Source organism: Pantherophis guttatus, chromosome 16 (assembly GCF_059756535.1).
Source record: "Pantherophis guttatus breed Tessera chromosome 16, ASM5975653v1, whole genome shotgun sequence".
In the NCBI taxonomy this organism is placed as follows: Eukaryota; Metazoa; Chordata; class Lepidosauria; order Squamata; family Colubridae; genus Pantherophis; species Pantherophis guttatus.
The window spans coordinates 20,276,821-20,302,893 of NC_142078.1; the positions used below are offsets into that span (position 1 = coordinate 20,276,821).

At 48.9% G+C, this 26,073-nt stretch overlaps 1 protein-coding gene across 19 annotated transcripts in view; it reads left to right on the forward strand.

The window, feature by feature from the left end:
• The window catches only part of RGS3 (regulator of G protein signaling 3), a 66,514-nt gene that overhangs the window by 10,801 nt on the left and 29,640 nt on the right, over positions 1–26,073 (forward strand). For 8 of the 19 annotated variants that reach the window (XM_087879665.1, XM_087879656.1, XM_087879657.1 and 5 more), the window contains 18 exons: positions 2,647–2,796; positions 4,817–4,867; positions 5,647–5,705; positions 6,285–6,379; positions 6,905–6,973; positions 7,544–7,604; positions 8,389–8,479; positions 9,188–9,258; positions 12,386–12,467; positions 12,696–12,801; positions 13,004–13,355; positions 13,745–13,784; positions 15,726–15,910; positions 17,240–17,323; positions 18,738–18,849; positions 19,772–19,815; positions 21,440–21,571; positions 25,236–25,874. In XM_087879665.1, the coding sequence (XP_087735791.1) occupies positions 2,647–2,796; positions 4,817–4,867; positions 5,647–5,705; positions 6,285–6,379; positions 6,905–6,973; positions 7,544–7,604; positions 8,389–8,479; positions 9,188–9,258; positions 12,386–12,467; positions 12,696–12,801; positions 13,004–13,355; positions 13,745–13,784; positions 15,726–15,910; positions 17,240–17,323; positions 18,738–18,849; positions 19,772–19,815; positions 21,440–21,571; positions 25,236–25,874 (2,423 nt within the window). Of the gene's footprint in view, positions 1–2,646; positions 2,797–4,021; positions 4,249–4,816; positions 4,868–5,646; positions 5,706–6,284; positions 6,380–6,904; positions 6,974–7,543; positions 7,605–8,388; positions 8,480–9,187; positions 9,259–10,041; positions 10,198–12,385; positions 12,468–12,695; positions 12,802–13,003; positions 13,356–13,744; positions 13,785–15,725; positions 15,911–17,239; positions 17,324–18,737; positions 18,850–19,771; positions 19,816–21,439; positions 21,572–25,235; positions 25,875–26,073 lie in introns of those variants that run through there. The other 11 variants (XM_087879660.1, XM_087879666.1, XM_034436304.2 and 8 more) reach the window with 4 other exon arrangements.

Consider the following 26,073-nt stretch of genomic DNA (forward strand, 5'->3'; position numbering starts at 1 on the left):
ATGGAGGGCAAAAGAAGAAGGGGACGGCAGAGAACGAGGTGGCTGGATGGAATCCCTGAAGCAATCGGCATCAGCTTAAATGGACTTCAGAGCATGGTAGAGGACAGGAAGGCCTGAAGGAACGTTGTCTATGGGGTCACGATGGGTCGGATACGACTTCACAACTAACAAGAAACAACAAAGAAGCCCTGGCTCTGGCTATGTGGAGACAAGATCCCCTGGCTTTGGTAGTTTCTTGCCTCTGTCCCAAAGGCGGCGTTTGTGCCCCGCCAGGGAGATCTTGTCCGAAGAGGTTTGCTGTACAGAAGAAGCTGGGAGGGTGAGAGACTGACAGTCCAGAATTGTCTGCCCAGGAGAAGTAATTAACCACAGCAGAGTGGACTTCTGCTGCTACAATGGCTCTTTGGGGCAAAGTTTGTGTTGCTTGTGGAGTTCTCTTGGCAACCCCTCTACTTTGAAAAAAAGGAGAGTGTGGCTCCTCCCCCTTGTGGTTAATCTTCCTTGTGTTCTCCCCGTGTGCAGCTTTCATTCACAGCAGCTCTGCCAGGCCTCCACAAGCAGCTTCCTCCAGACCTTTCTCAAGGTGGGTGCTTGGCTGTTCCTTCCTAAAATGTTTACCTTGTTTTGAAGTTACATTCTGGGGAGAATGACCAGTCAGTACTGAAAGCAACAATATGCCTACTTCTTTTTTTAAAAATGGGGCCAAGAAAAGTTGTAAAGATATAACTGATGTTTTTTATATGGTAAAACAGTGAATTATGTCTATGAAGTAGCCGGGTTTAGCTTTCCCCAACATTTTAAATAAAATATGCATAATTTCTCCCAAGTTTTTGGGCACAAAGTTGTTAGGAGAGCCCTCTCTTTTCCTTTGCAGTCCCAGCTTGTTGGCTTGCTTCTCCTGGGCCCATCTTCAGAGAGAGAAGGAATAGCTTGGGAATATGTAATTCTCTCTCTGGGTGTTATTCTGTGGTGTGAACCACCTATACGATGCTGGAAGATGAAAAGGATTCCAGGGTGCTCATTTAGGAGATACATAAGATCCATGGCAGGATTTGGGTAAAGATGTTCCATTTATCAGGATTCTGTTTTAACAACCGTTGCATTTTTCTTTTTGAGGGCTGTAACAATTTGAAGAAATAATTGTCTGGAGCTATAGATTCCCTCTCTTGCATTAATTAGATGGATAGTGCTGGGCTTTCTGCGGAGAAAATCAGGACTTCTATGCATAGGGAAGGAGTGAAAGACTGATCAAACTACAGGGCAGGGATGGGACAAGAAGGAAGTTTGGTGCTTTCGTGTGTCTGTCTCTTGACTCTTAAGAAGCTTGGTTTATTCACACTTACTCACTGAAAGCTATATACTTTTTGCATCTGATATTCTAGACCAGTGAGGTTTTTCAGACCCTTGATGTGGCTTTCTCTGTGACTTCTGAATGTGAAGAGTATTTCTTTTTCTTCTGTAAAACTATGCCTAAATGGGACTTCACAATAAATTTAGCCTTCTGTTCTTACATCTCCAATGCTGCTGGCAGGTTGTTCAAGTTAGACAGAAAGGAGAGCTTTTTCAGCAGCTAGCCAAAGCTGGCAATGGCCACAGTTTCAGTGGATTTTGAAAGGGACGAGACCTGTGAGGAGTGGGAAATTACAGCTGAATGAGGGAGTTTGAGGCCTGTTGGTGTTCGGAGACCACATCTGGATATGTCACTTCCTGATTTTGGGGGCAGCAGAGAGAGAGAGAGAGAGAGAGTGGCATTTGTGTTTGGAGGTGACTGGTTATCTGTTTTCAGATGGACTGCGCTGGGCCAGGTGGGCTTTTGTTGGATCCACCACCATTGTTATACCGTTTCTCCCAGGTAGGAGAAAGTGGAAGGAGCAGGGTATCAAGTAGCATTTTCAGGGCAAATTGGTGGCAGTGGAGATATTGCCAACTTTTGAATGACATCCTGGTTGGAAGTGGGCCCTGGGAAGTAGGTGGTTCCACAAGGAGTCCTGCATGCAAAGGCAGCCGTGCCGCAGGGGCTCTAAGAGATTTTGCTCCAGTGGAAATAGGGATTGGAAAACAATACCTTGCCGCCAAATCTTTGCAGAAAATCCTTTGCAGAGAAGTTACTCGTTAAATTACGACAGGATCTTTTGCAAGATAAGCCTTGTGGCAACTGATTAACTTCAGTAGAGCCAGTGGGAGGTTTGGTTCTGTATCTTTTTGAAGTCTTTCTAGTGGCGTGGCCTTACTTTAGTTGTGCTTTTTGTGGGGTATGGTTGGAAAGAGCTTCCCTTTCACTTTATTTATCTGACATTTTGATTTATATAGCCAGCCGTCTCAGCCTATGACTGAGCAGCAAAAAGGAATTCAAAATAATATTAAAATGTGTTTTTAAAATTGTAGTTAATCTTCTGAATCGGTTGCCACAGTTACTCTTTTGCCCTGTACAAGGAATTGCTGCACCCTCATTTTGAAGTACAGGATTAGGCCAGCCTGAATTTTTCAGTCTGAATCAAACTTCAAACCTGCTTCAACATTTTTGCCTCTTCATTAGAAATGCTGCAAGTTCAAAAGGGGCTGGAGTGACATTCCTCCTTGGACCCGACCCCAGGCATCCATCTACTTCCAGCCAGCAGATTTCTTGGGATTTCCTTTTGGTTGCAGGAATGGAATTCGGGGTTGGTGTCAAAGGCTGCATACCTGAGCAATTTCTGGGTGAAAACCTATCCCAAGTACAGAGTTCTCCAAAAAGGCTGCCTGCATTCCTCCTAAAGCGACGCAGGAAGATCAGCCACGCTTGTGTTAAAGAGAAGGGTAAGTGCAGAGAATGAAGGCAAGGAAGGGGCTGGTGGGATGTTGCATCAAGCATTCTCTCTTGGTCAAAGACAAGGAGGTAAGGTAGCTAAGTCTCCAGGGGCTACAGAGCAAAATAGCATTTCCATTTCCAGAGTTTTCATTCCTTCCTTGCTTTCCCTCCCTTCCTCCTTCCCTCCCTCCCTCCCTCCATGGTACAGCTCATCCACTGTCTAACAGATTGTTACAGTCCACAAAACAATAACATTCAGAACTATGAAAAACATTGCTAAAGTCCACAAAAAATAAATACTTAGGAAAATGAAACCAACATCCTGTAATAGTCCTCACGCTGACACCGGCACAGAGGCATGTAGGGGAAAGAAGAACCCTGGTTAGACTGTGGATGCTGCACCTCAAATGCGAGGCAGGTAAAGTCAGGGCCAGGAGCCCTTCCGGGAAAGGGCCATGGCTGAAGAAGAGAACATTGTTAGAGTTTAGAGTTTGAGTTTATTGGATTTCTATACTGTCCCCGTGTGGGGAAGGGAAGATGGGAGCGTGACTGTGCAGGAACATGGGTATTTGAAAAGGAAAGGAAAAAAAATCTGGGCTCTTTCTTAAGAAGAGGAGCAACTCTACTTTCCCCTAGAAAGTAAACCAGCTTACCTGTAAATGAACGTTCATTAGGGCTTCCCTTCCCAGCGTTAAAGGTATTAAATAATGGATGCCTACATCCTTCACGCGAGGGATTGCCTTTAAGGGGAGAGCGCCTGTTGGCCTTTGCTGTTTGATGAGAAAAACCCCAGAAGCAATGGATAAAATGCATAATAAATTACCTGCAACATGAGGACAGTGCTTGTTGGTTAAGGAAGGCACTGCTAGCATACATGGAAAAACAATCTGATGTCAATTCTTCTGAGCCAGGCTGAACTTCTGCATGTTTTGAATTATTAGTTTTAGCTTTAGCATTTGAGCAAATGAGCTTTAAAGTCAGATTATGTGCTTCACCTAAGCTTACTTCTGCATGCAGTACATGGATGCCTGGAGGCAAATGTTCATAGGTGGCATCCAGGCGTAGAAGGGCATTTTTCAGCCTGGGGAGAGCACTGCCAGGAGAGCCTCGGGAGTGGAGTGATTGAGGGAGGGCAGTTGGAGGCAACGAGGCGTGTCGGGTGTGGAGCCAAGAGTGTCATTGTGGTTGCCGTCAGGTGCAGATTGACTTTCAAATCCACCAATGGGCTTCCAGGGCCTCTAGTCCTATTCAAATAGTGGCGGTTAGAAGGCAAGGCCAGCCGCCTGGGAGAAAAATTGTGCTTGGAAGCTGCCTCCGTTGGGCAGTTGGAAAAATGGTCTCTGGTCTCCCTGCCAGTTAAGGAGCTGAGGGAACCATGGAGCCCAGGCATTCCCACCGAGGCTCTCTCTGTGCCAAGTCAGCTAACCGTTTGCAGTTTCCTTGCTGTCTGGCAACATTTGGTGAGTCCTCCACAGGGTGAGGTGGGCGAGGCAATGGTTGTGATTTAGCCCCTGTTTCATTGTGCAGTCTTGCAAGAGCACAAGAAACCACTTCTGTCGATCCCTCAGTATTGTGTCCTCTCCCTCCACTCCTGCAGGCACAGACCTCTAGGATTCTTTGTATTGTCCCCGGGTGCAACAGAGCCATAGGCAATCATGATAATTGTTAGCCTTGTCCTCGTCAGCCTTTTGGGAAGCCCTGAAAATGTGGTTCTCCCAGCAGCCCGGTGGAGATCCAGTGGGGAGCCTGCACCGTTTGTACTGTTGGTTCTGTTGCAACTTTGAATGGTTGCTGAACGACTGTTTTCTAAGTGAGGACTATTTGTGTTTGTAAGTTGCTTAGGGCCACAAATTGGCGTAAGCAACGCAAGATATTTAACGTAAAGAAGCGTGAGGAGAGTGCTGTGGGGGAGAGAAAGAAACCCACCTCCGTTTCACAGATGGGATGGGGAGAAAGATGGAATATTGAGAGGCTGTGCGAAAGAGGGTCACAAAGCAACTTTGCAATCGCCTTTCTTGTCTGCTCCAGGACAGCTGAAGCTCTCCATCCACATGCAAGGCAGAAGGCTTAAACTTTATGGTAAGTCAGTGGGGGGTGTTCGGTACAGAAGTAATAAACCACCTTCCCAAGAAATGAGGAAACCTGAAGCGTTTAGATATGACATTGACTACCTACAGCCTGCTGGGGATTTGTGGGGAGGGGGCTGTCCGGCCCACCGTTATGCTTTTGATTTGGCCCTTGAACTGCCCTTCATTAGCCAGGAGCTCGGGGTGCACCTTCCAAGGCTCTGTGGTGCTTCAGACACCATCTCTACATGGCAGCAGAGGCCATCGTGTCCCAAGTGGGAAAAGCAGGACTGCCGATGCGTTTTTCATGCAGAGGATTCCTCAGAGAAAACATTGAATGCCCTGGCAGAAGGACAGGACTTCTGGCTTTCCTTGAAAATACAGTGTTTGCAGGGGAAGCCATGGCACCCTTCAGAACAAATCCACTTTGCCTCATGAACAGGCATACTTGTTATCTATTTTCTTCTTCCACCCTGGTGGCTATAAGGGCAGCCAAGGCCGGATTCTGTAATCCAGAATGGCAGATGTGGACCTAAACATTGTGCGTTAATTGCCTGGTTTTTGCCCAAGCTCTTGTCACTTGTTTTCATATATTGGGCAGCGAGATGCCCAATTAGGATGCAGGAACTGAGCGGGTGAGACAGGCAGAAAGTAGTAATATGGAGGAAGTGTGTATAACGACCACTGTAGCCTTTGAGGAGAAGGTTCCTGTTGCTGTCCGTAAATAGAATTCTTTCCATTCATTCCTGTTAAAATGCCATTTCTTCTTCTTTTCTTTCTCCACCCACTCAGTCGTGGAAGCCAAAGGTCTAATGGGAAAACAGTATCGAATGTGTGACTCCTTTATCAAGGTATGGCCGTGGTCACCTACAAAGAAGACACTGCTGGGGAAGGCTCTTAGGAGGAGGAGTCTAGTGTCATTAGTGTTCTCCATTAACTTTGCTTGTGGAAAGGTTGCAGATGGCCACCTGGTGACCATGGCCACTTGCCAAGCAGCCAGGTAACGATCACGTGACTGGGGGGTGGGGGGAAAGTGCAAGGATTGGAACTGCAAGGCCTGGTCCCAAGGGATGTGCTTTTGGTGCCATCACAACTCTGAACAAGTGGTCAGTAAGTGAGGACTACCTGTAATGTTCTGTTGTCAGCAGGATTTTCTGCCCCTCCTCTGGTTAGCCTGTTTTCATCCAGCTTTGGGAAATGTGGGCATCTGGAGGGAAATGGAATGGAGGCTAGTTTGCTCCCTGGTCTTCTTTCCCATGCCCACCCAAAAGTAGTGCAGAACTTGGGAAGGTCCCTGGGGTATTGTGTTGCGGGGAGAGGTATATTCCTTTCGTGCTTGAATTGCTTGCTGCAGCTCGGTTGGGGGTGGGGGTTGGGTTTGATGTCCAAAAGAAGACACTCGGCATTTTTTTCTCCCTCTCCTAACAAAGGTGTCCATTGTGCCAGATACATCACGGAAATGCAGGCAAAAATCCAAGACCATTCTGGGCAGTAAAAACCCTGTCTTCCACGAGCAATTTATCTTGTAAGTATGGGGATTATCAAGACTTGCTGCCTTCCAAGTCCCACAGCTTTGGGCCCTCCGCGTGGAAGTTGATGGTGCATCTCCCAGGCAGGTGCTTGTAGCAGCTCCAGGCTTCCTTCCTCAGTTGGTCACTTCTGAACAGAACTGTGTGCCCCTTCCCTCCTTATTTCCATGGGGCGGAATTGAGGGAGGCGAAGGTCTCCACTGGGGCTGTAGCAAGAGGATTCTTGTATGGTAGCATTCTTCAATAGCCAGAACGCCTCAGCTAGTGTTTAAATCCAGAGGTGGGGCAGCCTTGTGGCTGAGCAGATGCACGGTCCCCTTTTTGAGCTCCACTTGAATCGCAACTCCTGGATCTGGCCTTCATTTAAGGACACCTCCCCTGGAGGTACATACATACCGGTGAAGGCTGCCTAAGGCAGAGAATCTCAGATTTTCAGTCAGTTGCAAGAGTGTGTGAAGGAGCCTGGGCCAAGTGATTGATTCCTGAGGGCTGAGGGTCACTTTCTTTCTGTTGCATTCCAGCTGTTTGCAGGAGGAAGATGAGCAAAAGCGCCTCCTTGTCACAGTCTGGAACCGACCACAGGATTCGAGGTAAAGAGGGCAGAGTAATCAAGGGGATTTATTTATTTATTTTATTTTATTAAATTTATATACCGCCCTACTCCCGAAGGACTCAGGGCGGTGAACAGCCAAAAAATAAAACACATGGCCCGGGACAAATTAAAACACCCCCAATACTTAAGACAAATTTAAAATTTACAATTTAAAAAGTTAAAAGGGAAAAAGTTAGGCCAGGCCGACTTCACAGTGCTTTTACAGCCTTCTCTAAGCGGTTTACAAAGTCAGCCTCTTGCCCCCAATAATCTGGGTTCTCATTTTACTGACCTTGGAAGTCTGAGCCAACCTTGAGCCTGGTGAGATTCGAACTGCCAAATTGCTGGCAGCTGGCAGGCAGCAGAAGTAGCCTGCAGTACTGCGCTCTAACCAGTGCGCCACTGCAGGTTGAGCGTCAGCAAGGCAAGGGTGAGAGGGCAGAGCAGGGCAGCAGCAGGATGACAGAGAGAGGTGCTCCTGCTGGCAATCACAATAGCATTCCCTCCCGCCCCCCCGCGTGGGTTCCTTTCTGGGCTGTCTCTTACCCTTTCCCTGTTTCCTGCCCAGGCAGAGCAGACTCCTTGGCTGCATGAGCTTTGGCGTGAAGACCCTGCTGGGTCCAGACAAGGTAGGAATGGTGCCTGGGGCTGAGAGTGGGGGGCACCCAGGCAGAAGGGTTGCCTTGCAGAGAAAGGGATGGCTGAGGGTTTATTAATAGCTGAACCAAGAATGGTGACTTTGCTCCCGATCGTCTTCAGAAGACACAGTTCCGTCTGCCAGAAATGCTCAGGAGTGACATACTTTTCAGAGGGCTTAGTATCGGGTAAGGGAGGCCTTGAGAGCAATATGGTGATCCCTGTATGATGAGTGAGAACATGGGTGGGGGGGCTCTCTACCTTCCTGGCAGGGCTGGATTCAAACTACGGTCCCTTGCAGCATCCAGAAGATGACACCCCTGTTGGTAAAAATGAAGCCAGTAACTTAACAGCAATTTACAAGTTGATATTCTAAGTTAAAGGATATCGTGTTCCCCTCTTAAAATTCTCAAGGCAGACACCAATCTTAATAGAGATAATTTTTTTTAAAAAAATTCTAGATCGAGATCTTCAGAGTAGCAAATGGGATTTTTTTTGAGGCATTTTAATTATCTTTTTCACTTGCTTACAGTGTAATTACAGTATAATTTGGAGGAAATGAGGCTGGGAGGCAAACACTGCCCTCTGCTGCCTGTTTTGAAAGCCAAGCTGATAAGAGGTGTAAGCAAGATGTGTAGAATTTTAGTGGCCGAAGCCCTCTAGCCTTTATGCAGAGACTTTCATGGGGATTTCTTTTTTTAGTAGCACATTAGCACCAAACAGGAAAGAGTGTAAAATCTACAGCTGGTGTTTTTTCTCCCCCCTTCCTTCCTGCAGAAAATTTGTGGCTGGTATTACTTACTGGGAGAAGATCTGGGCAGAACAAAGCACCTGAAAGTGGGCACATGGCAGCTCAAGCGAAGCCAAGGTAGGTCTGTCCAGGGGAGAGGACTTGGAGAGCTTTCTTTCTCCAGAGAAGTTCCGAGACTGTCAAGGCAGGCCAGACAGGATTCAGGCAGAGGAGTCTCACCTACCCTCTTAGGTGGGGTTGGACCTTTTAGGAACCCAAAGCACAGATGCCCACTCCCTCCCCGTCTGGTAGATCGCATCCAAAAAAAGGGCCCTTAAGAACATGCTTTCGTACACTTCTACATTTTCATGAGATTAAAAAAAAACAGACAGAAGGGAAAGAACGTTTATTGGTGGCACGAACAACCTGCAATGCTGCCTTTGTCCTTTTCTCTGTTTCAAGACACAAATCAGAAGACTTTGGGGGCGGGGGGGGGGGAGAAACTAGTAAAACATTTCTGTACTGTAAACTATATGGGGATTAACTGATTTGCATAAAATGTAAATCTACCAATTTTAATAGTACGGTAGAACCATTTTAGTCTTGTTGCTTAATCCTTTTTAGTGTTTTACCTTTATTCCTCTGATTTCTGTTGTATTGGATGCTTTTAGATTGGTAAACTATTAACAGGCACATGATCCATGGGTAGCAGCAGGACGAAGAGGAGGCCCTCATGTACCCCTCCCCATTGGGAGGGCAGGACACAACGAGCCCCCCTGCTGCCAAAGGCCAGAAGGGCCTGTCCGGATTCCCTCTTTGTGCCCTTCCCTCTCTCTTTTTTACCAGAGATGACGTTAGCCAAGCCGGCTGCCTTATTGGGGAACCAGCAGCTGCAGCAGGACATGGAACAGATCAAGGTGTGTGGAAGCCGGCTGGAGGAGCCGAGCCGAGCCCCATTCTAGCTCGTGGGCTCCAGTTTCTTTGGCCAAATTGCTGACTCCATTCACCCAGGAGGGCTGAGGAAGGAAGGAATCAAACGGGAAGGAGGCCCATTTTCTGGGGCAAGTGCTAGGAGCAAAGGAACTGCCCAACTGGAAACACGGATAAATTCAGTGTGTCTGAGGGATTTGGAGGGAGCCCTCAGCCTCTGGAGGTCACAGCTCACGACCTGCGACCCGAAAGAGGCTGCTGCTGCTTCAGGGGGAAAGACCTCCCCCGCTTCTCTTGGTTGAGGTGCCCTGACCTATCTTGGACCGGAGAAGGACCCAGCAGTGCTGGGAGTTCTAAACTGTTCTCGCCCCCAAAATCAGCCTGCATCAAACAGCAGGTTGTGACGCTTTTGTTTACAGATGAAGGTTTAAGCGGCCGTGAAAAGTACGGGGAGAATGTGCGCCTTCATTATTTACAGTTCTTTCCCTTCCTCATGAATGTGAAAGTATGGCAAAAACCCACACCGCCCCCCCCCCCTTTTCCTGATGCTGGGAAAGGTCCGGTGGTGCTTCTCCAAGGGCTGATGTGTAGCTGGGACAGAACAAGGGCTGCTGGCAGGAATCTGACTCTGAACTCTTTCGCCTTCCTTCTCCCTCCAAGTTCTCAGGAAACCTCTGGGCTTATCACAAAGCTGCACATGGCCGCAGCCGCCTGGGAGGTGAGGGGTGGCTTCCTGCCATTCTTCTGTGAGCTCCTGAGTTCCCAGGGCAGCCGTGTGGGGCCACAGAGGCTGGGTCCTCCTCTCGCTGGTCAGGCAGAGTGGGAGATCTCTGTGCCTTGATGGGCTGGTCACAAGCCCTGAGGCATCGGACATGAGCCGTTTCCATGGACTGTGCAGAGGGTGCTCGGAGCGGCGCTACCAGCAGGTCGGTTACAGCGGGGCACCAGGCCCCCTTCTCTGGGCTCTGCTGAGGCTTCAGCCTTCTGGGGGGTATTTCTGAGGGAGCTAGATGGGGGAGAGGCAACTTGGCCTCCTGGACAGAAACCAGCGAACCTGATTTCCCTTGGGCCTGTTGCCTTTCAGTCAGCAGAGTTTCCACATACTTGTGAGGTAGGAGAAGCTTACTCTCCTTGCTCCAAAGAGCAGCTTGCCTGTGACTTGGAAGCAAAGAACCCACTTCTGATTTCCCCCCAGGACCAGGGCCAAGCGAGTGCTGAGACAGAGCGATGAGCTAGGCAGCCTTCCACAGGTTAGGTCGGCTGTGCGGTGGTGCAAATATGCCCCTGTAACCCTCCCCATCCTCTGCCTGGCCTCCTCCCTTTGTCCCCAGGGGAAGCAGGCAGCTCTTTCATCTACTTCTAGCTGCTGACACTTTCCTGGAAATGCCGTCTCGTCCTCTGGCCCCATTATCTTCTCAAGAGTTAGCCTCAATGACGAGGCTTCTTGGATGTCCCTCTAGTGTTGCTAGGAAGACAGAAGAGATGATCTTGTGTGTGTGGGCTCTCTATGTGGAAAGGGCCAGCCTTAGGCGGGGCCCGACCTGCTTGGTCTTCCTGATGCTGCCACTGTTGAGCAAGATTTCTGACTCTTTTCTATTTCCGTGGTCTTGGTGTGAGGGGCATTCGAGCCACCGGCTGTTCGGGGGCTGAAGAAGGAGCTTGATACCAGAGGTGGGCTACAGGCTTCATGCAGACAGCTCGTCCTCCTTAGCTGTGGAGATGGGGGGGGATCTAAACCATCCAGAAAGAAAAAGACATACACACCTAAATAAAATCTGTTGTGTTTAATCCCGCTAAACCTAACAGATTTTACTTAGTAAATAAATAAGCAAGGGTTCAGTAAGTAAGTGCATAGGATTGCAGGATATATCCAGCTACAAACATCCAGTTGTTGTTGTTCACAGTTCCCTTGCTGTATTTACAGAGGCTAATATCCTCTTCTTACGTTCATTAGTTGGTAATGAGCCCGTTGAATCTGTCGCGCTTCTATCCTACCTTTAGTTGGTATATAAAAGATGCAGCTCAGAAGGTGGGAAGTGCCGTGCTGGTTTCTTCCTCAGGAAAGAGCTTCCTGGAAGCCCTATGGGGCTCCTCCCCCAGGCGGCCTTTCTCCGAAATCGGAAGGGCAGTTCTTTCCCTTTTGCTGGTCAAACAGGAAGCCCAATGGGTGTCTATGGAATCAGGAGGGTCTCCCATGGAATATACTCCTGAGTTTGTTCTGTGGGAAAAGAAAAACGTCTCGGGGTTTATTTGATGGAGAGTCAGCTGGAGTTTCTTCTGTTCCTGATGGCAATCTGAGCAAACACTCTGATTTCTTTATTGAATTAATTTTACTTTTCTTTTTTAAGTAAAAGATACCTAGTTACCAATAAAACATGCGTCTAATTCATACAGCTTGATAATTTTACCATTAATAATGTTTTTGTACCAGTTTACCCAGAACAAGTAAAGATATCTAGGCTCTAATTATTTCTTTGTCCGGTTCCTTTTTTTTAAAAAAAATGCTGTTACCTTCACTGCCTATCATTGTTGTTTGGTAATGGTTTTGAAGAATGGGTTATGTATTTTTGTTAGAAGATCAATGATAGCATATTTAAGTCCCTTGGATGAACACCTTCTGGCCGTAGTATACTGTAGTTTTGTTGTTTTCAACTCTACCGTGAGATTCAGAAGTAATACATATTTTAATATATTAATATTGTTTTGAGTTTTAAAAAGTTACAATTAACATTCTTAATAGACACAACATATTGATATGTAATGGTTTATGTAAACTGGGCAAGCATATATTATTTTTGTAGAAAAAATAATATACTTCAGAAAAAACCCACCCAAACTAATAATATACAGTTTACTTAAAAACAGGGAAAAAAATCATGTACTGCACTAAAACAAAAAAGGGAGAACAAAATCCTAAAAAGGGATTTTAAATAGCGTTAAAAATATAGCAATTGTATGTGCAATTGGAAAAGGGGGGGAAAAGGAAAAGAAAGATCATTAATTAAAATGTTAAGCTATTCAGATACTGAAATCATTACATTTTTTAATCTTCATTGTTATGATTCATTTTTAACCAGTTTTTAAAAGTGTGTAAAACTCTTTATTTTGTTTCAGATTACAATCCCGCGTGGGAAGAATGGGTTCGGTTTCACCATCTGTTGTGACTCCCCTGTTCGGGTCCAAGCGGTTGATTCTGGTAAGGATGGGTTGGCTTCATCTGCAGAGGGGGCTGCCTGGCTTCCTTTACTGGCATGTGTTCTTACAAGATGGCCATCCAGACAACAAACAGATCCGAAACCGGGGGCTCCATCCACCTCACCCCGAGACCAGGTTTATAGGCCCTCCTGAATGCCGTTAAGGTGAAAATCATCCAGTTCTCAGGGGTGACCTCATTTTAGGTTAGCTCCCTCTCTTTTCTTTCCAGGTGGCCCAGCAGAGAAGGCTGGCTTGCAGCAACTGGACACGGTGCTTCGGCTCAATCAGCAGCCTGTCGAAGACTGGAAATGCGTAGAATTGGCCCATGAGATTCGGTGACTATGAATTGCGTGTGGAAAGGGATGGCAGGCGGGGATGAAGGGCCCGAGTCAGGCCGTGGGGTTAAGGTCAGCCTCTGGTTTGTTTTGTATTGCGGTCCGTGCACCTTTCCCTGCTGACTGCCTTCAGGGAGTCACTCCAGGAAGGAGCCGGGATCGTAGCTCAACCAATCAGTGACCACCTTGCCTTTGCTTCTAGGAACTGTCCCCAGGAGATCCTCCTCCTTGTTTGGCGCATTGTGCCGCAAGTCAAAGCCGGCCTGCAAGGGCTCCCCCGCCGCCCCTCTTGCAAATCCACCTACGATTTGCAGCCTCCATCCACCCGGCGGGAGAAGAGCAGCACCGGGCGATCGTGGCCCCCCGAGCATCGGCAAAGCTGTCACGTGTTGTACGATGGGAACCATGAGTTTGCGCTCAACGGTTGGGAGCGATACACTGAGCTTGGCAAGGCTCCCCAGCAGCACACCATGCCTCCGCCTTCCCGACCTCCTTCCTCCAGTGGTACAGACAAGAACTACATCATCCTTACCCCACTTAATCCGGGGGGCCAGGTATGGAAAACGGGAGATTGATAGCCAGCTGGCCGCGGCAGTTTTTCTATATGTGGTAGACACATTTCTCTCACATGTTGGCACCTATGGAAAAGAGAGAGAGAGAAAGTTGGAGTTCAGCTGACTCCGAAGAGCTATGTTTATCCTTTGAACTGCCTGGCAGGTATCAAAATGAGAACCCTCTCCCACTAAGGAAAAGTTCAGCAATGTGGAAAACTATTTCTGGAAAGTTCAGACTGAACATTCTCCAGTGAGATAGCAGGCAGAAAACTAGAGGTGGGGGCAAAAATCCAACTCAGTCATCTCCCTGACCAGCTAGACATAGGAGGTAATCATTCTGTGTCATAAAAGCAGAAGGGATGAACTGGCTGCGTGCTTGTGTCTTGCAGCTTCTGAGGCGAGTCTGCCAGGAGAACAAAGCTCCCGGAGGTAAGTGGCTTTCCATGTTCCCGCTTCGTCTTCGTGGATGAGCCAGAGGGTGGCAGAAAGGGCCTGGGGGAAGCTGGCAAAGTTTGCTCTGGTGTCTTTGTCACAATGGCTGTAGGATAGGAAACAGGGTTTTGCACTGAACGCATGAGGCTTGCAGAATAATTGCAGCTGGTTTGTTTCTGTATGATGAATATGTTACGTTTTTAACCCGTCTTTCTTTTACAATACTGAGTTAGAGCTGCTTGGCTGTCTGTCCCCATTTTGTTCTGCGGGCATCTTGTGAGGCAGTCTAGGATGAGAGCAGGGAGGTACTTCATGAACCGGGATACTCCCAGGCAGGCTGAACATATCTGGGTTTATTAGGAAGGGGCCGTCCTGGAGAGGCAGGGCAGCAAGAGGGCATCTGAGGTCAAGGCTGGCACAGATTAAGACTTAATTATGGTTGAGGTGGGCATGTCCAGTTTGGATTTGGCCTTGTAGTTTACCGTGACTGTGGCCTTTGAGCCCCAGCAGCGGCAAGGAGGAAGAGTCCGGTGGGTGGCTCATAAGCATCATAAGTCTGTGTTGCTGCACGAACCTCGGTGGGAAAGTTCCTTTGAATCTTGAGCTGTTCTGCCCCTGGCCGAGGGAGCCTCAGGGGCAGACCCAGCGGTGGGCAAGTGAGCTCTTCTTGACAGCTTCATGGAATTGGAGCCACCTTATCTCTTTTCCTCAGCCATGTTTTCGGCTTAGGACAGAAGTGCCCGGCTGCCTGCTCCAGTTCCAAGGCCAAAAGCTCCCCTGCTCCCCGGCACGTTCCATCCAGTGCCGCAACCTGAGTTTTCTCTGCTTTCATGAGATTCCCCAAACTCAGCCTTTGATCTCAGCTATCACCTCAGCAGATTGATTCAAGGGAAGGAGGTAGAAACATACAACATTATTCTAGAAGATCTGGAGCCACAACCTGTCTAATCTGAGGTGCACAGGGTGAACTGGCATGGTCTTCCTTGTGTTCCTAGTAGATGGAGATACCGGAAGTGGCCACTGATTTTTGGCGGGCCAAACAGGCCGTCTCTTGTGGTCCCGTGTCCTGCCCGTAGCTGCCCGTGTCTTATGGTCAGGTTGGTCTATAGGCTGAGTATCGTCCAGTCTCCTGGGACGGAGCTTCTTGTCAGCCCCTGTTGCTCCCACTGAAAGGGGCAGAGGGACCAAAGTGGCGGTATTTGCACTCTTGTTCTGTCAAGGCGAGCACGAAAACAGGGAGTAGTGACAGCAGTGCCAGCCATGCCATGTGGCTCTGTGGCTTCCCTGGAACGAGAATGTCTGTTTGGGGAATTCACCTAAGCAGGGCTTTTCCGTTAGGCATCACTTCCTCTACCGTAGACTCTTGGAAAAACCTTGTACTGCAGCCCTGCAAAGGGATAGATAAATCAGTGTCTCCTTGATAATTGTGCACAAAGCTACTATGAAATATTTCACAGTCTGTTTTGAGGATTTTCTCTCTGCTTTCTAGTGCAGCTCAAGGGCTCTAATGGGGTAAGCAATTCAAGGAACCGTTGCTTCTTTATCCTGGAAGCTTTGGTGCTCCTTGCCTCCTTTGCCTAGCAGGGACTACTGAAAACAGATCCACGGCCAGCAGACCCGCTTCTGAGGAATGTTGTATGAGGACAGTTTTGCCCCTCCCTCTTGAGGCAGTTACAGTGAGCCGAGGGCTGTCCTGATCCATCATTTCTACTCAGTGTTTTAAGTTTCTTAGTATCCAACCTGAAGAAGGAAGCTGGTGACTCTGTGATGCCTAGGGACAAACTGAACTGATAGGGGTTGGACCTTCAGGTGTCTTTTATTTCATAAAATACCACATAGGATCTGCAGAACTTGTAATTCTGGCTGCATTCAGTGTCCTAACGAGACTGGTAGTCTTGAGAACAGAACTCCTCCCCCATTTTTGTTCCTAACATCCAGGCAATGTGTGCAAAGGAGAATCTTGTGGCAAGAAATCCCGGCTGATGAAGACGGTGCAGACCATCAAGAGCCATGGAAGCAGCCCCCAGAGCTGCCCTCTGATGGGATCCCATATCCCATCCTCCAGTTACGGCACATATGTAACGCTTGCGCCCAAAGTGCTGGTTTTCCCCATCTTCGTGCAGGTGAGTCTCAGAAGATTCCATACCTGGGAAGTTACTTTTCTCTGAGCTGTGCATTTCTCTCTGACCCAGCTGTCCTCAATCAGGGTTCGCTTGCCATCTGTCCCCTGTCACCCTTCTAGACGTCTGATTCAGAGTCCAGGTCCCCTACAAAATATGCTTGCTGGACGACTGCTGGATGGAAACAGCCACCTCCTCTTCTACTGCCAGGCTCTTTTGGGGAGCCCTAGGAGCAGCAAGGATTGTGGTACTTCATGTCCCTGGAAAGACAGGGCACAAAGCATTACCAAGGAGGAGGGCCTAGGCAGGGCAGAGGAAGGCAAGAAGTCATAGCCCACCCAGTCAAGCTTTTTCTTTCCCCTAATGGCCCCCTGTGTGCCCCAGGAAACACGCTAGCGAGGCTCTGAAAGCAGGATTCTTGTTGGTTTTTAACTTGCCTCCATTCTCCGGTGAGAACCATCACTTTGTTGTTGAGTAGTCTGTACCACTGTTGTGCATGCAGCAAAAACAAAAAACAGCGCCTAGACACAGCCTTGGTGCAGCCTCCAGCAGCTGGTGTTTAGTGGCATGCAGATTCTTGGCATATCATATAATTACCGTGGTTAATGCCAGTTGATTGGGCCTCTGCCAAAGCAGCAGAGTTTGCACATGGGAATAGAAACAGCCAGGGAAGCCAGGTGGGAGTTAAGCCCTGAACAGAAACACGGTGGGCAGAAGGTAGCTGGGAAAATTTGATACACAGGGCAACCAGTATTGCCTCTATGAACGGCCACTGCTCCTGAGAAGAAGCCTCTCCTCTTTCAGAAACCTTTGGGAAGAGTCTGGACTATCTTCTGTGCCATGGCAGTCCTGGTCAGCTCAGTCCCAGTGGAGCTGTCCCAGGCAGCTTCTTCCTCCAGCTAGGCACGGAGGGTGGAGGCACAGAGAAGGAAGGCTGCGTTGGGGTCTCTGGGCAGATGGAGTCCCCCTGCCTCAGACAGAGATGCCCATTTGGGCATGTAAGCTCTGTGCCTCCTTTCTCTTGCCGCCTTGCCAATGTTTTCTACTCAGCCACACACCAGGCTAGTTTCAACTGCTCCTTGCACTCAGTGTGTATTGAAGAGCAAAACGATGATCATCGCATCTCCCAAAAAATGAATTCTTTCTATAGTTATTATGTGACCTGCCGGCTCTCCCGCTTGTTTTGTTTTTTGATTTCCTGGATTCTGGACTTTCCATTGGTTATGAGGGGCTTGCAGCTGTCAAGGAAGAAATTGATGGAGCCCTCCAAAGAGTTCTCTCTGTCAGAGTCTCTGAGTTGTGTGTCTGTGTGTGTTTCTCTTACTCCATTAGCCTCTGGATCTTTGCAGCCCAGCTCGGACGCTGCTTTTATCAGAAGAGCTGCTCCTTCACGAGACTCGAAACAAACCGACTGAGGTGAGTATCTGGCTGCCATCCCAGGAAATGATATTTATTAATACTGAACTCTGTGGCGAGGAAGAAGAACCCAACAGGAGCTGTCCGAAGTGCCATAATCTCAGAGGGCACAAAGGGTATCTTGTGATATATTCGCAATTGATATTCACAACGTCTTTATTCAAAGTCTCAAGGTTGAGATGCGGGAAGGTGTAGAAATCTTTCAATTTAGCCAAATAATTTATTTAATTTACAGATAAACTTGTATTTAAATAAATACAGAAACGGAGGCCCTTCTCCATTCTGGTTTACGCCAGGGCTTCTCCTGAAAAGCAGAGGCCTTTCTTGGCCATAGAGACTCGGCTGCCCTGACCCTAACCCTCGAGAGGCCTAGTGCCAGGGCAGACCGTACCAGGCAGCAACCTGCTGCCCCTTTGGTCTTCCTGCTCCTGTGCTCTGCAGGCCTGGCCTTCCTTTGGAAGTGCTGCTGCTGCGGCTTTCTCAAGTGGCCTGCTTGGGACAGTCGCCTTCTGGAGCTGCTCCACAAGCTCAGGGGCTCCTGCTTTTCTTTCCAAAGCCCCGCAGGTTCACCGTGAGATATTAGTGTGGTTAATATTTACACTAATGTTTCCGGAGACCTTGCAATTTTAATACCCTTGCTTTTGAACCCTCGTGCATTGCTGCACCCATGGATGATTTCTGCTACCAGCCGATGGATGAGATTACTTGTTTGGAATGGGCAGTTTTCCTTTTGACTGGCTAATCAGTGTGCTGAGATGCTGTTTGCATTGCTGTGGCGAGGGGTGCCCACTTTTCTCCTTTTGCTTCCAATAACATATATATATATATTTTGCCTCGGCTAGTATTTCTGAAACGAAAATGGCCATTCTTTTGCTGCTACTGTAATTCCTGAATTTGGCTGGAATGTGTCTGCGAGGTTGTCACGTCTGGTGGTCTTAGGGTGATTTCATTGTATGTATTTTGTAAGGAAGCTGCTTCCAGTATTTTGCTCAGAATTGTGATAACATCGTACTTTTTTTCCGCTAAAAATGAAGGGGCAGTTGGCTGTGCACTGTGTGGCCTTCTGCCAGAAATGTCCATTCCCTAAACCTTATGCTAGTTTCAGTCACATCCTGTCTAGACTTGATTTTTCTTCCCACAGTGATAATCTTTGAAATTCTGGGGAGTTTTTGGAGCTCTGTTGCACGGGGACTTCTAGGCCCATAAGCTCCGAAATGAGACGCCAAGGGGTGACTCCAGAAGCCCTTTTCAGGGAAACGCCGGCCCCAGTCAGGGCAAAGAGCAAAAGAGATTTGAAATGGGGGCTGATACACTAAACCAAATGTAATCAATTGCAGAAACAGTCCTTAGTTTGCTTCAACGTTTGGCACTAGGTCCCTGTGAGACTTTTCTTTTTTCCTTCTGCCTTGTCCAGGTGACCCTCTTCGTTTATTCAGACTTACTGCTCTTCACCCAGGAAGAGGAGCCTGGGCAATGTAATGTCTTTCGCAACCCGCTTTACCTGAAGGACGTGCGGCTGCAAGAGGGTAAGTCCAGAACACGGGTGAAAGAATGGCTCCTCCATGAAGCCCGTCCTTGGGCCAGCAGGAAGTGATGGGCCTCCCAGGGAAGATCCGGTCATGGTCTGCATTTACGGACTGCAACATACCTTCCCTCCCTTTGTCCCAGGAGCTGAAGGGCAGACCAGGCCTTCCCTTCTCGTATTGTTTCAGTACTCCTGAACCCTCAAAGAGGGAAGCCGTGACTGCATTGAAGGCCACGTGACCCTGGCTTGTCCTTTTTTGGGCGGAGAGTCATTTAAGTGGCCATGGCAGATTCTCTGGTGATGGTTCTCATGGGTGAGGAGACCCCATGAGGGAGGGAATCTCACGGGATTCACTGCGGCTCCTCCTTGGACCTCACTTTTCTAAACCAGGTGCATAAATTGCTTAAGGATTCAGGTGCTCCCTGGCAGCCTTCCTTTCCCTGAAGATGGCCATGCTCAACAGTAATTTTGGCATCATGTATTAATTCATCTTGTCATAAGAACTGACCGCTGCTGTCACCAAAAATCTCTGCTTGGCCTGTGGGATTAATGAGTCCCAGCAGCACCAGGTCAAGGGAAGTGGAATAAGGGACCTTTTTTGTTTAAGACCACCTGGCTAGATTAGGCACTGTTGTCAAGTAGTTTTCTATGTTTTGTATGTCCATCTGATCCATTGAGTGTGTCCTAGGTATGTGTCTCCAGCAGAGAATGCTGGGCTGGGTAGCTCAGCGGACTCACCACTTGGCTAGGTCGGCTTCCAGGGCTCCTGTTTGGAGCTTCTTACGTTTAGAAATGCTGTGTTTTCCAGCTTTCCCTTTTCCATGGAAACAACTACAGCATACTGAGTGCTTGGCCAAAAAAGTATTTTTCATTTGTCAAGTCAAAGAAGGTTAAATGACCCCTTTAATCTACTTTTCTTGCAGATTCCTCTGAAGATTTGAAATTCTGCATTCTTTATCTAGCAGAGGTGAGCGTTACCTGCAAATTAGCTTCCAGCTACAATTACTGCTTCCATCAGCCTCTTTCTGTAGCTGGCAGAAGAAATAGGACTAGAAGCTACTCTACCCAGAGGGTCACAGAGAGGTGGTGGCAGTCTGAATTTTACCTAGAAGAAAGCCTCAGAAAATATTGCAACCTCGAAGACTAGCAGTAAATAAGGAAGAGAGTTTATTGGGTCTTTGTCCTTGTGGTGTTTGTAGTTAGTGTCCATGATGCAATAAGTTTCCTTCCTGTAAGACAGGGGTGTTGAACTGGCGGTCTGCGGGCCAGATGCGTCACCACGCCCACCCAGCTCTGCGAATGCGGAAAAGGTCATGTGACAGCAATGTGACAGCGGGCTGTAAGACGTCATCTTAGGGCTCTGAATATGAATAATATGGTTCAAGTAAAAGGGGGGGGAGGGCAAGTACATTTTTGGGTTTAGCAAAAATCATCATGTTTCAAGCCCTGATTGAAGAACACACAACTCACAACTCGTTATTACTTCCCTTCTACTAGACCAGATGATCAGAGGGAACCTGCAGACCAGGTTTATCCTAGGCAGTCCTTCCAGAATATCTCCAGGATTGGTGGACGAACTTGTGGGCCTGCAGGGCTGATGGGCAAAATGGTTACCTTGAGCCGAGGTTTAAGCCACCATTTTATTCCTTCAAAACCTTCCCCCCCTCCTCCAAGGCTGAGCTGATTGTCTCGGTTTTGGAGCACGTTAAGGGGCTAAATAGGAATCTTGAGCCTACTGAGGTATTTGAATAAAAGGTATCACTGCCCCAGTTAAACTGAGCAAAAAATGGGTTTATGATACCAGGAGGACTTGGAGGAAGGGAAGACGGTGGCTTGGTTTTTCTTTTGCCCAGGGAAAAGGCGCCACTTGCAAAGAGCCTCCTCTGCTTTGCCAGCATTCGATCTGCAGAGCTTTGCTCTTGGCCGGCCTAATTGAATTGATGCAAGCCGTTAATTCCATTATCTGAGGCGGGTGTGTGTGTGTGTCCGGGACAGGCTTTTGGATTGCCTGTGATGGAGAGTGCATGGGAAGCTCCCCATCAGCTTCTCAGGGACAGTCTGCATTAAATGCTGTATTATCTGCATCTATAGCTTTGTTGGGCTTACGTATAGCCTCTATAAATCTGAATCCATTTCTTTAAATCATCCCTTTTAATTGCTTCAAGCTAAGAAGGTGCTGATGCTGCAGGCTACTAATAACACACATGTGCCCTTGAGAGTGTGCAGTGCCTGTTTTCCCAACTGGAGTCCTTTGGGAGGGGAGCCGCGACCCTTGCTCAGTGCTGCCCTCCACAGATACAGGAGAGGGGAGCTGCATTGGCAACTCTGCTGCCGCTTCCGGCAGGGCAAGGAGGACACTGACTCTGCAAAGGAAAAGCAAACCAGCAGACTTGAGTAAAAGCCCCCTGGGACTCTTTCCTGGCATTCAGCTTGGGAGGTTGTGCATGCAGCTAGTTTTGTTGTAAAGGGCTCCTGATCAGCTGGTATCCCAGAGAGAAAAGCCGCCGCCGAGGAAGGCAGCCCATGGATGTGGTGAAAGGTGGGCCTTGCTCTCCTCGACTTCTCCCGGCCTCTGTGTCCCTGTGTGCTAGGAGCTGGAGTGTGTGCTCAGCCTGCAGGCTCACTCCCACGAGCAGAAGACCAGGGTGTGCTGGTGTTTGATTGATAACATCTTGAAGCAGCAGCCAAGAACAACTCCGACAGCCCCTCCAGCGGAAAGCAAGGTAAGGGGCAGCAAGAGGAAGGGCTGGCAGGAAAAGGCCCATGACTGAGTGCAGTCAGTTAGCGCAGTTAGAGGGGTCATCACTCAACAGGGAGGGGGCAAAGCTGGTCAGGGAGGACCCTTCCTAGCGCATGAACTCTATGGTCCCAAGAAGAGCCCTGCTCTGGTCCAGGCCAAGTCAGAATCAGCAGCTTCCTTCCTCTCTGAAGGGGGTCCGCGGGGCCTACCGGCCGGCTTTGGCCCTTGTGCGGCCATATTCTTTCTTTTCTGAAGGCTCCCCTTTGTTCCCAGGAAGGGTGGGAGCGAGCGGTGCCTGCCTCTGTCCAGCTGATGTCAATCCTGCCTCTGGCGTTTTAGGAGAATAATCAGAATTGGCTGCTTTTTGGCAGAGTTCCTGGCTGCACTTAATCCAATGATGATCTGACTTAGGGAGGCCAATAAAATCCTCAGCAAGTATTGCTTTCTCACAGGCTCCCGCACAAAAGGGAAGGCAGAGCTGATGAGCAGCAGCCAGAGCCACCACTCTGGGGGCAGCCCCTATTTGGGGTAACCCTCCCCTCTGCCTGGACGCCGTCCTCGGCAGCTCCCCGCCTTTTAGACAGCGGCTGCCTCCTCTCCTGCTCACCCTGGATGAGACTAATCTGAGGCATTTTGGAAACGACCCCCCCCCCCAAAGGCTAGGCTTGGGGTGCCCCTTTCTTCCCTTCCCAGCCTTTCAGGGAAGGCCTTGGCAACTGCAGGGCACACGCTTCAAGGCCTGTGAATTGGAAGGGGCTCCAGGAATCTCTTGCAGAGGTAGGAGATAAAACACCCAGGAATCTTAGATGTTTCAGATTGTATTGATGTTGTACTGTGATTAGGGATTGTTTCTGTTTCTGACAGGTTTGTACTCTGCCTCCCCATCTGAAGAAACAGAACAGTGTGCAGATAGCCCCTCCCTACTAAGGTTAAAGTCGGGGTGGGGGGGGACTCTGTGTTTTGTACTTAGTTTGGGCAAGAATATTTAGTAGTTGTGACAAGAGAACAATGTCTGTGGTGGTCCTCTCTGAAGTCATGCTTTATTATTTATTTATTTTATTAGTTCGATTTATATGCCGCCCTTCTCCTGAGACTCAGGGCGGCTTACAATGCTTTTAAGCAATAGCCTTCATACTTTTGTATATACCTGCTTAATAGGGCTTTCGGGGCCCCCCTAAGCGGTGTTCTATTTTATACAAAGTCTGCTTATTGCCCCCACAAACCGAGTCCTCATTTTACCTACCTCGAAAGGATGGAAGGCTGAGTCAACCTTGAGCCTGGTGAGAATTGAACTCGCAGTAATTGCAGGCAGTTGGCAGCTAAGTGCTACTTTAACAGCAGTTTAGTCCGCTGCGCCACCAAGGCTCTTTGTGGAAGGAGTGATGTCACAAGGCTGAGGACAGGGGGCTTAGCCATGACACTAAATGAGCAGACTAGGTTTTCATGTGTTTCATCCTTCCTTCAGCAAGAATCTGCTTCTGGCACCAAAATAAATGAGAAGCAACTATTTCAGCTTGCTTGATCTACAGGCTAAGAAAGATAATTTCTCTGTGCAGACAGTGGCTGAAGGCAGAGGGAGAGGACTGGTGACCCAAAAACAGCCTCGGGGAATGTCAGAAGGACGGGGCATCTCAGAAAAGTGGTGGGGAGCAGGTGGCAAAGTGGCTGGTGGCAGCTGGAGGAGGAAGAGGAGGAGGATGGCTTAAGGGGGGTACAGGAACATAAAAAGATTTTGTGGAAACTGTTCCACCAGTAGGTTAACTGGGACAGGTGAGTTCAGCCCTGGTCCCCTCGCCACCCCCTCTGTCCCTCCCCCACACACCATGAAGATGAGCTTCGACAGCTGAGGCAGAGATGGGGCTTGTGCTGTCCTTGTGTAACCTCCAGAGGAGGCAGGAATAGGTCCATCCACACGCCAAATGCCCCCCTTCGTCATTACTTTAAGCGTTCTAAGGCCCAACCCAAGCAAGAGAACTCGGCTTTACCTGGCTTAGGTCTGTAGGGCCATTTTTTGTCTCTTAAAACGTTGAAATTGATCCAGTTGATCACCCCATTAAGCATCGCAAGTTCACTTCTCTATTTGCTAGAAATGCTGAAGAGGTTCTGTGTCATGGCTCTGCTGGACCAGAGTTAAGCCTTCTGGCCTTAAAACCCCTGGATGCGAGAGTGCCAGAGCATATTTATATATTTACCACCAGCAGTAGCCATTGGTCGCCCATTGCTACATTTCTGGGGATATTGGAAGCAGAAATTTGGAATCTTGGATACAATTTTATTTTTTCCTCGTGTCTCCTATAAGTTGTTTTCCGGACGGAGAGCAAGCGGATTTTAACTGCATGTGTTCTGGTAAATTGGGGAGAATATGAAGTGTTTAAAATCTACCTCCTGTGGCATCTGCAGCCTCCAAAGGCCAACCCTATGAGTCAGCTCATCTCAGTGGAAAAACGGGATACGTTGTGTGTGATATGTCTCCATTCCGAGGGGAAGTCCCCAGGCCCCTTCCATGATGTGGCACAAAGGCTGCTTGAGCAACAGGGTGTTTACATCCCTCTTCTATGTCTCCTGCCCCCCATTCCCCCCCTCCCAAAGGAATATCTCTTGTAATTTGCTCCCACTGAGCAAAGGAGACAGGTTGGAACCTGACCAGCTCTGTTTGTTTCCTGAGCTAAAACCTTATTTACATCCGGACCTCAGTTGTCCAATTAAGCATTTCAGCTAGTGTGGGACACAGAGCCAAGACAGGGAACGCCGGCAGCAGACTGTCAGATCAGGTGTGCGTAAATATCGGCAGTAGATCTCAATTAGCTTTGGGCCCCTGAAAGTCAAAACCGTTCATTTGGACAAGGAGGTGTGAGTCACATGTTTTGTAGAGAAATTGGTGGCGCCGTTCTCAGGTAATTACTGCCTCCCATGGCTTTACCTGCAAACCACTCGCCCAGAAATAGCAGGCAGAAGCACCTACAATCCATAAGTTCTCACAAGGTGGTCACTCACCACCCTGAGAGGTTGCAGAGGCCAAGCATCCCAGCGTCTGTGCTAGGAATTTAAAGACCAGCCCCTGACTCTTTTGGGGAGCTGCCTGCCATACCCTATCCCAGCTTCTTTGCCAGTTCCTTGGTTTCTTATGGGGCAATCGATCAGGAAGGGGGAGCTTCTTCCTGATGGGCTTTTGATAGTGATTTTCAGAATATAATTTGGAAGTGGGAGAGGGGGTCAGAAGATCATTGCTTGTGGTCAGAACAGATGCTAGTGACCTCACTTAGAGCAGCCTCCTATATGGAAAGTGTAATATATGCTGGCCTGTATGCTAGTTAATGTTAGTGCTCTGTGCCACACTTTTATGGTTCCAAAATATAGAATTGGTGGTGGTGGTGGGGGAGTTTTATGCAAGGACTGGGATGGGAGGCGAGCGCCCCTGAAGAAGCAGCCTTTGTGCTCTCAACCACTGTCCCCCTCATTGGAAGGAAGGGAGGAAATACTCCCGGTGTATCGGAGGAAGGTGGTCCCCAGGTGCTTCAGCATCTGTGGTTGTTCAGCAACATCGGCCTCTGCCTGACCTTCCCAGGGTCACTGGGGACGCTGGAAACTTCTTATCCCATTTCCAACCATACAGTGGGCTCATTTCCCTTTTACTTTGCTTCCCGCAGATGCTTGAGCCAGAAGCTGTGAAATTAGGGGCAGTGCCATCTGTGGGGCAGGACGACAGCAGCTGCCTTGCCTACCCTGTGAGAGACAACTCCATAGAGGGACTGACAGGGGAAGCTGTGGCAGAAGTCCAGGGCATCGCGATGGAACAGGGGAAGCAGGCCCACCACCTCGAAGGGAAGGAACAGGAAGCGCCCTGCAGCGGCTCCACTGCCTTTGCAATCCCAAAGTTGCAGGTGGACGGTGCCTTTCATCAAGACCTGACCTGCCTCACCAGCCTCAAGCTCAGCGGTCCAGAGGAACTGGCTGAGGAGGAGGAGGAGGAGGAGGACAGTGGTGAGGCCTATCTGGCCAGGGGGGACAGAAAACGCTGCAGCTTGTTTGAAACGTCAGTGTGTCAGCCGGCCTGCAGCCTGAGTGTGCAGAACTCTCTGCGGCGTCGGACGCACAGCGAAGGCAGCCTGCTTCAGGAGCCCCGAGCGGGCCACTGCTTCACCTCCGACACCAGCCTGAATTACACCGAAATGCAAGGATCCACCCCCGGCTGGACGCTGCCATCTCCACAGAGCCTCAAGAAACAGCTTATGAAGAACGGGGGCTCCATCCACCAACTCACTCTGCTCTTTGTTGGAAACCGGAAGGTAGGCAAGCCTCTGTGTGTAATAATGGGGGAGCGGGGGGGGGGGTTGGCACTTGGGAGTAGTTTTGGAGCAGTCGTGGCAGAAAAAGCCAGAGGAAGTTCAGAGTAGGAATGACCTTGAATGCGGATCATGTGCCACGGTCTCTGCCGGCTCTGCCAGGGCCTTGCACTAGGCATGCGGCTGCTTCCTGGCTTCCTTT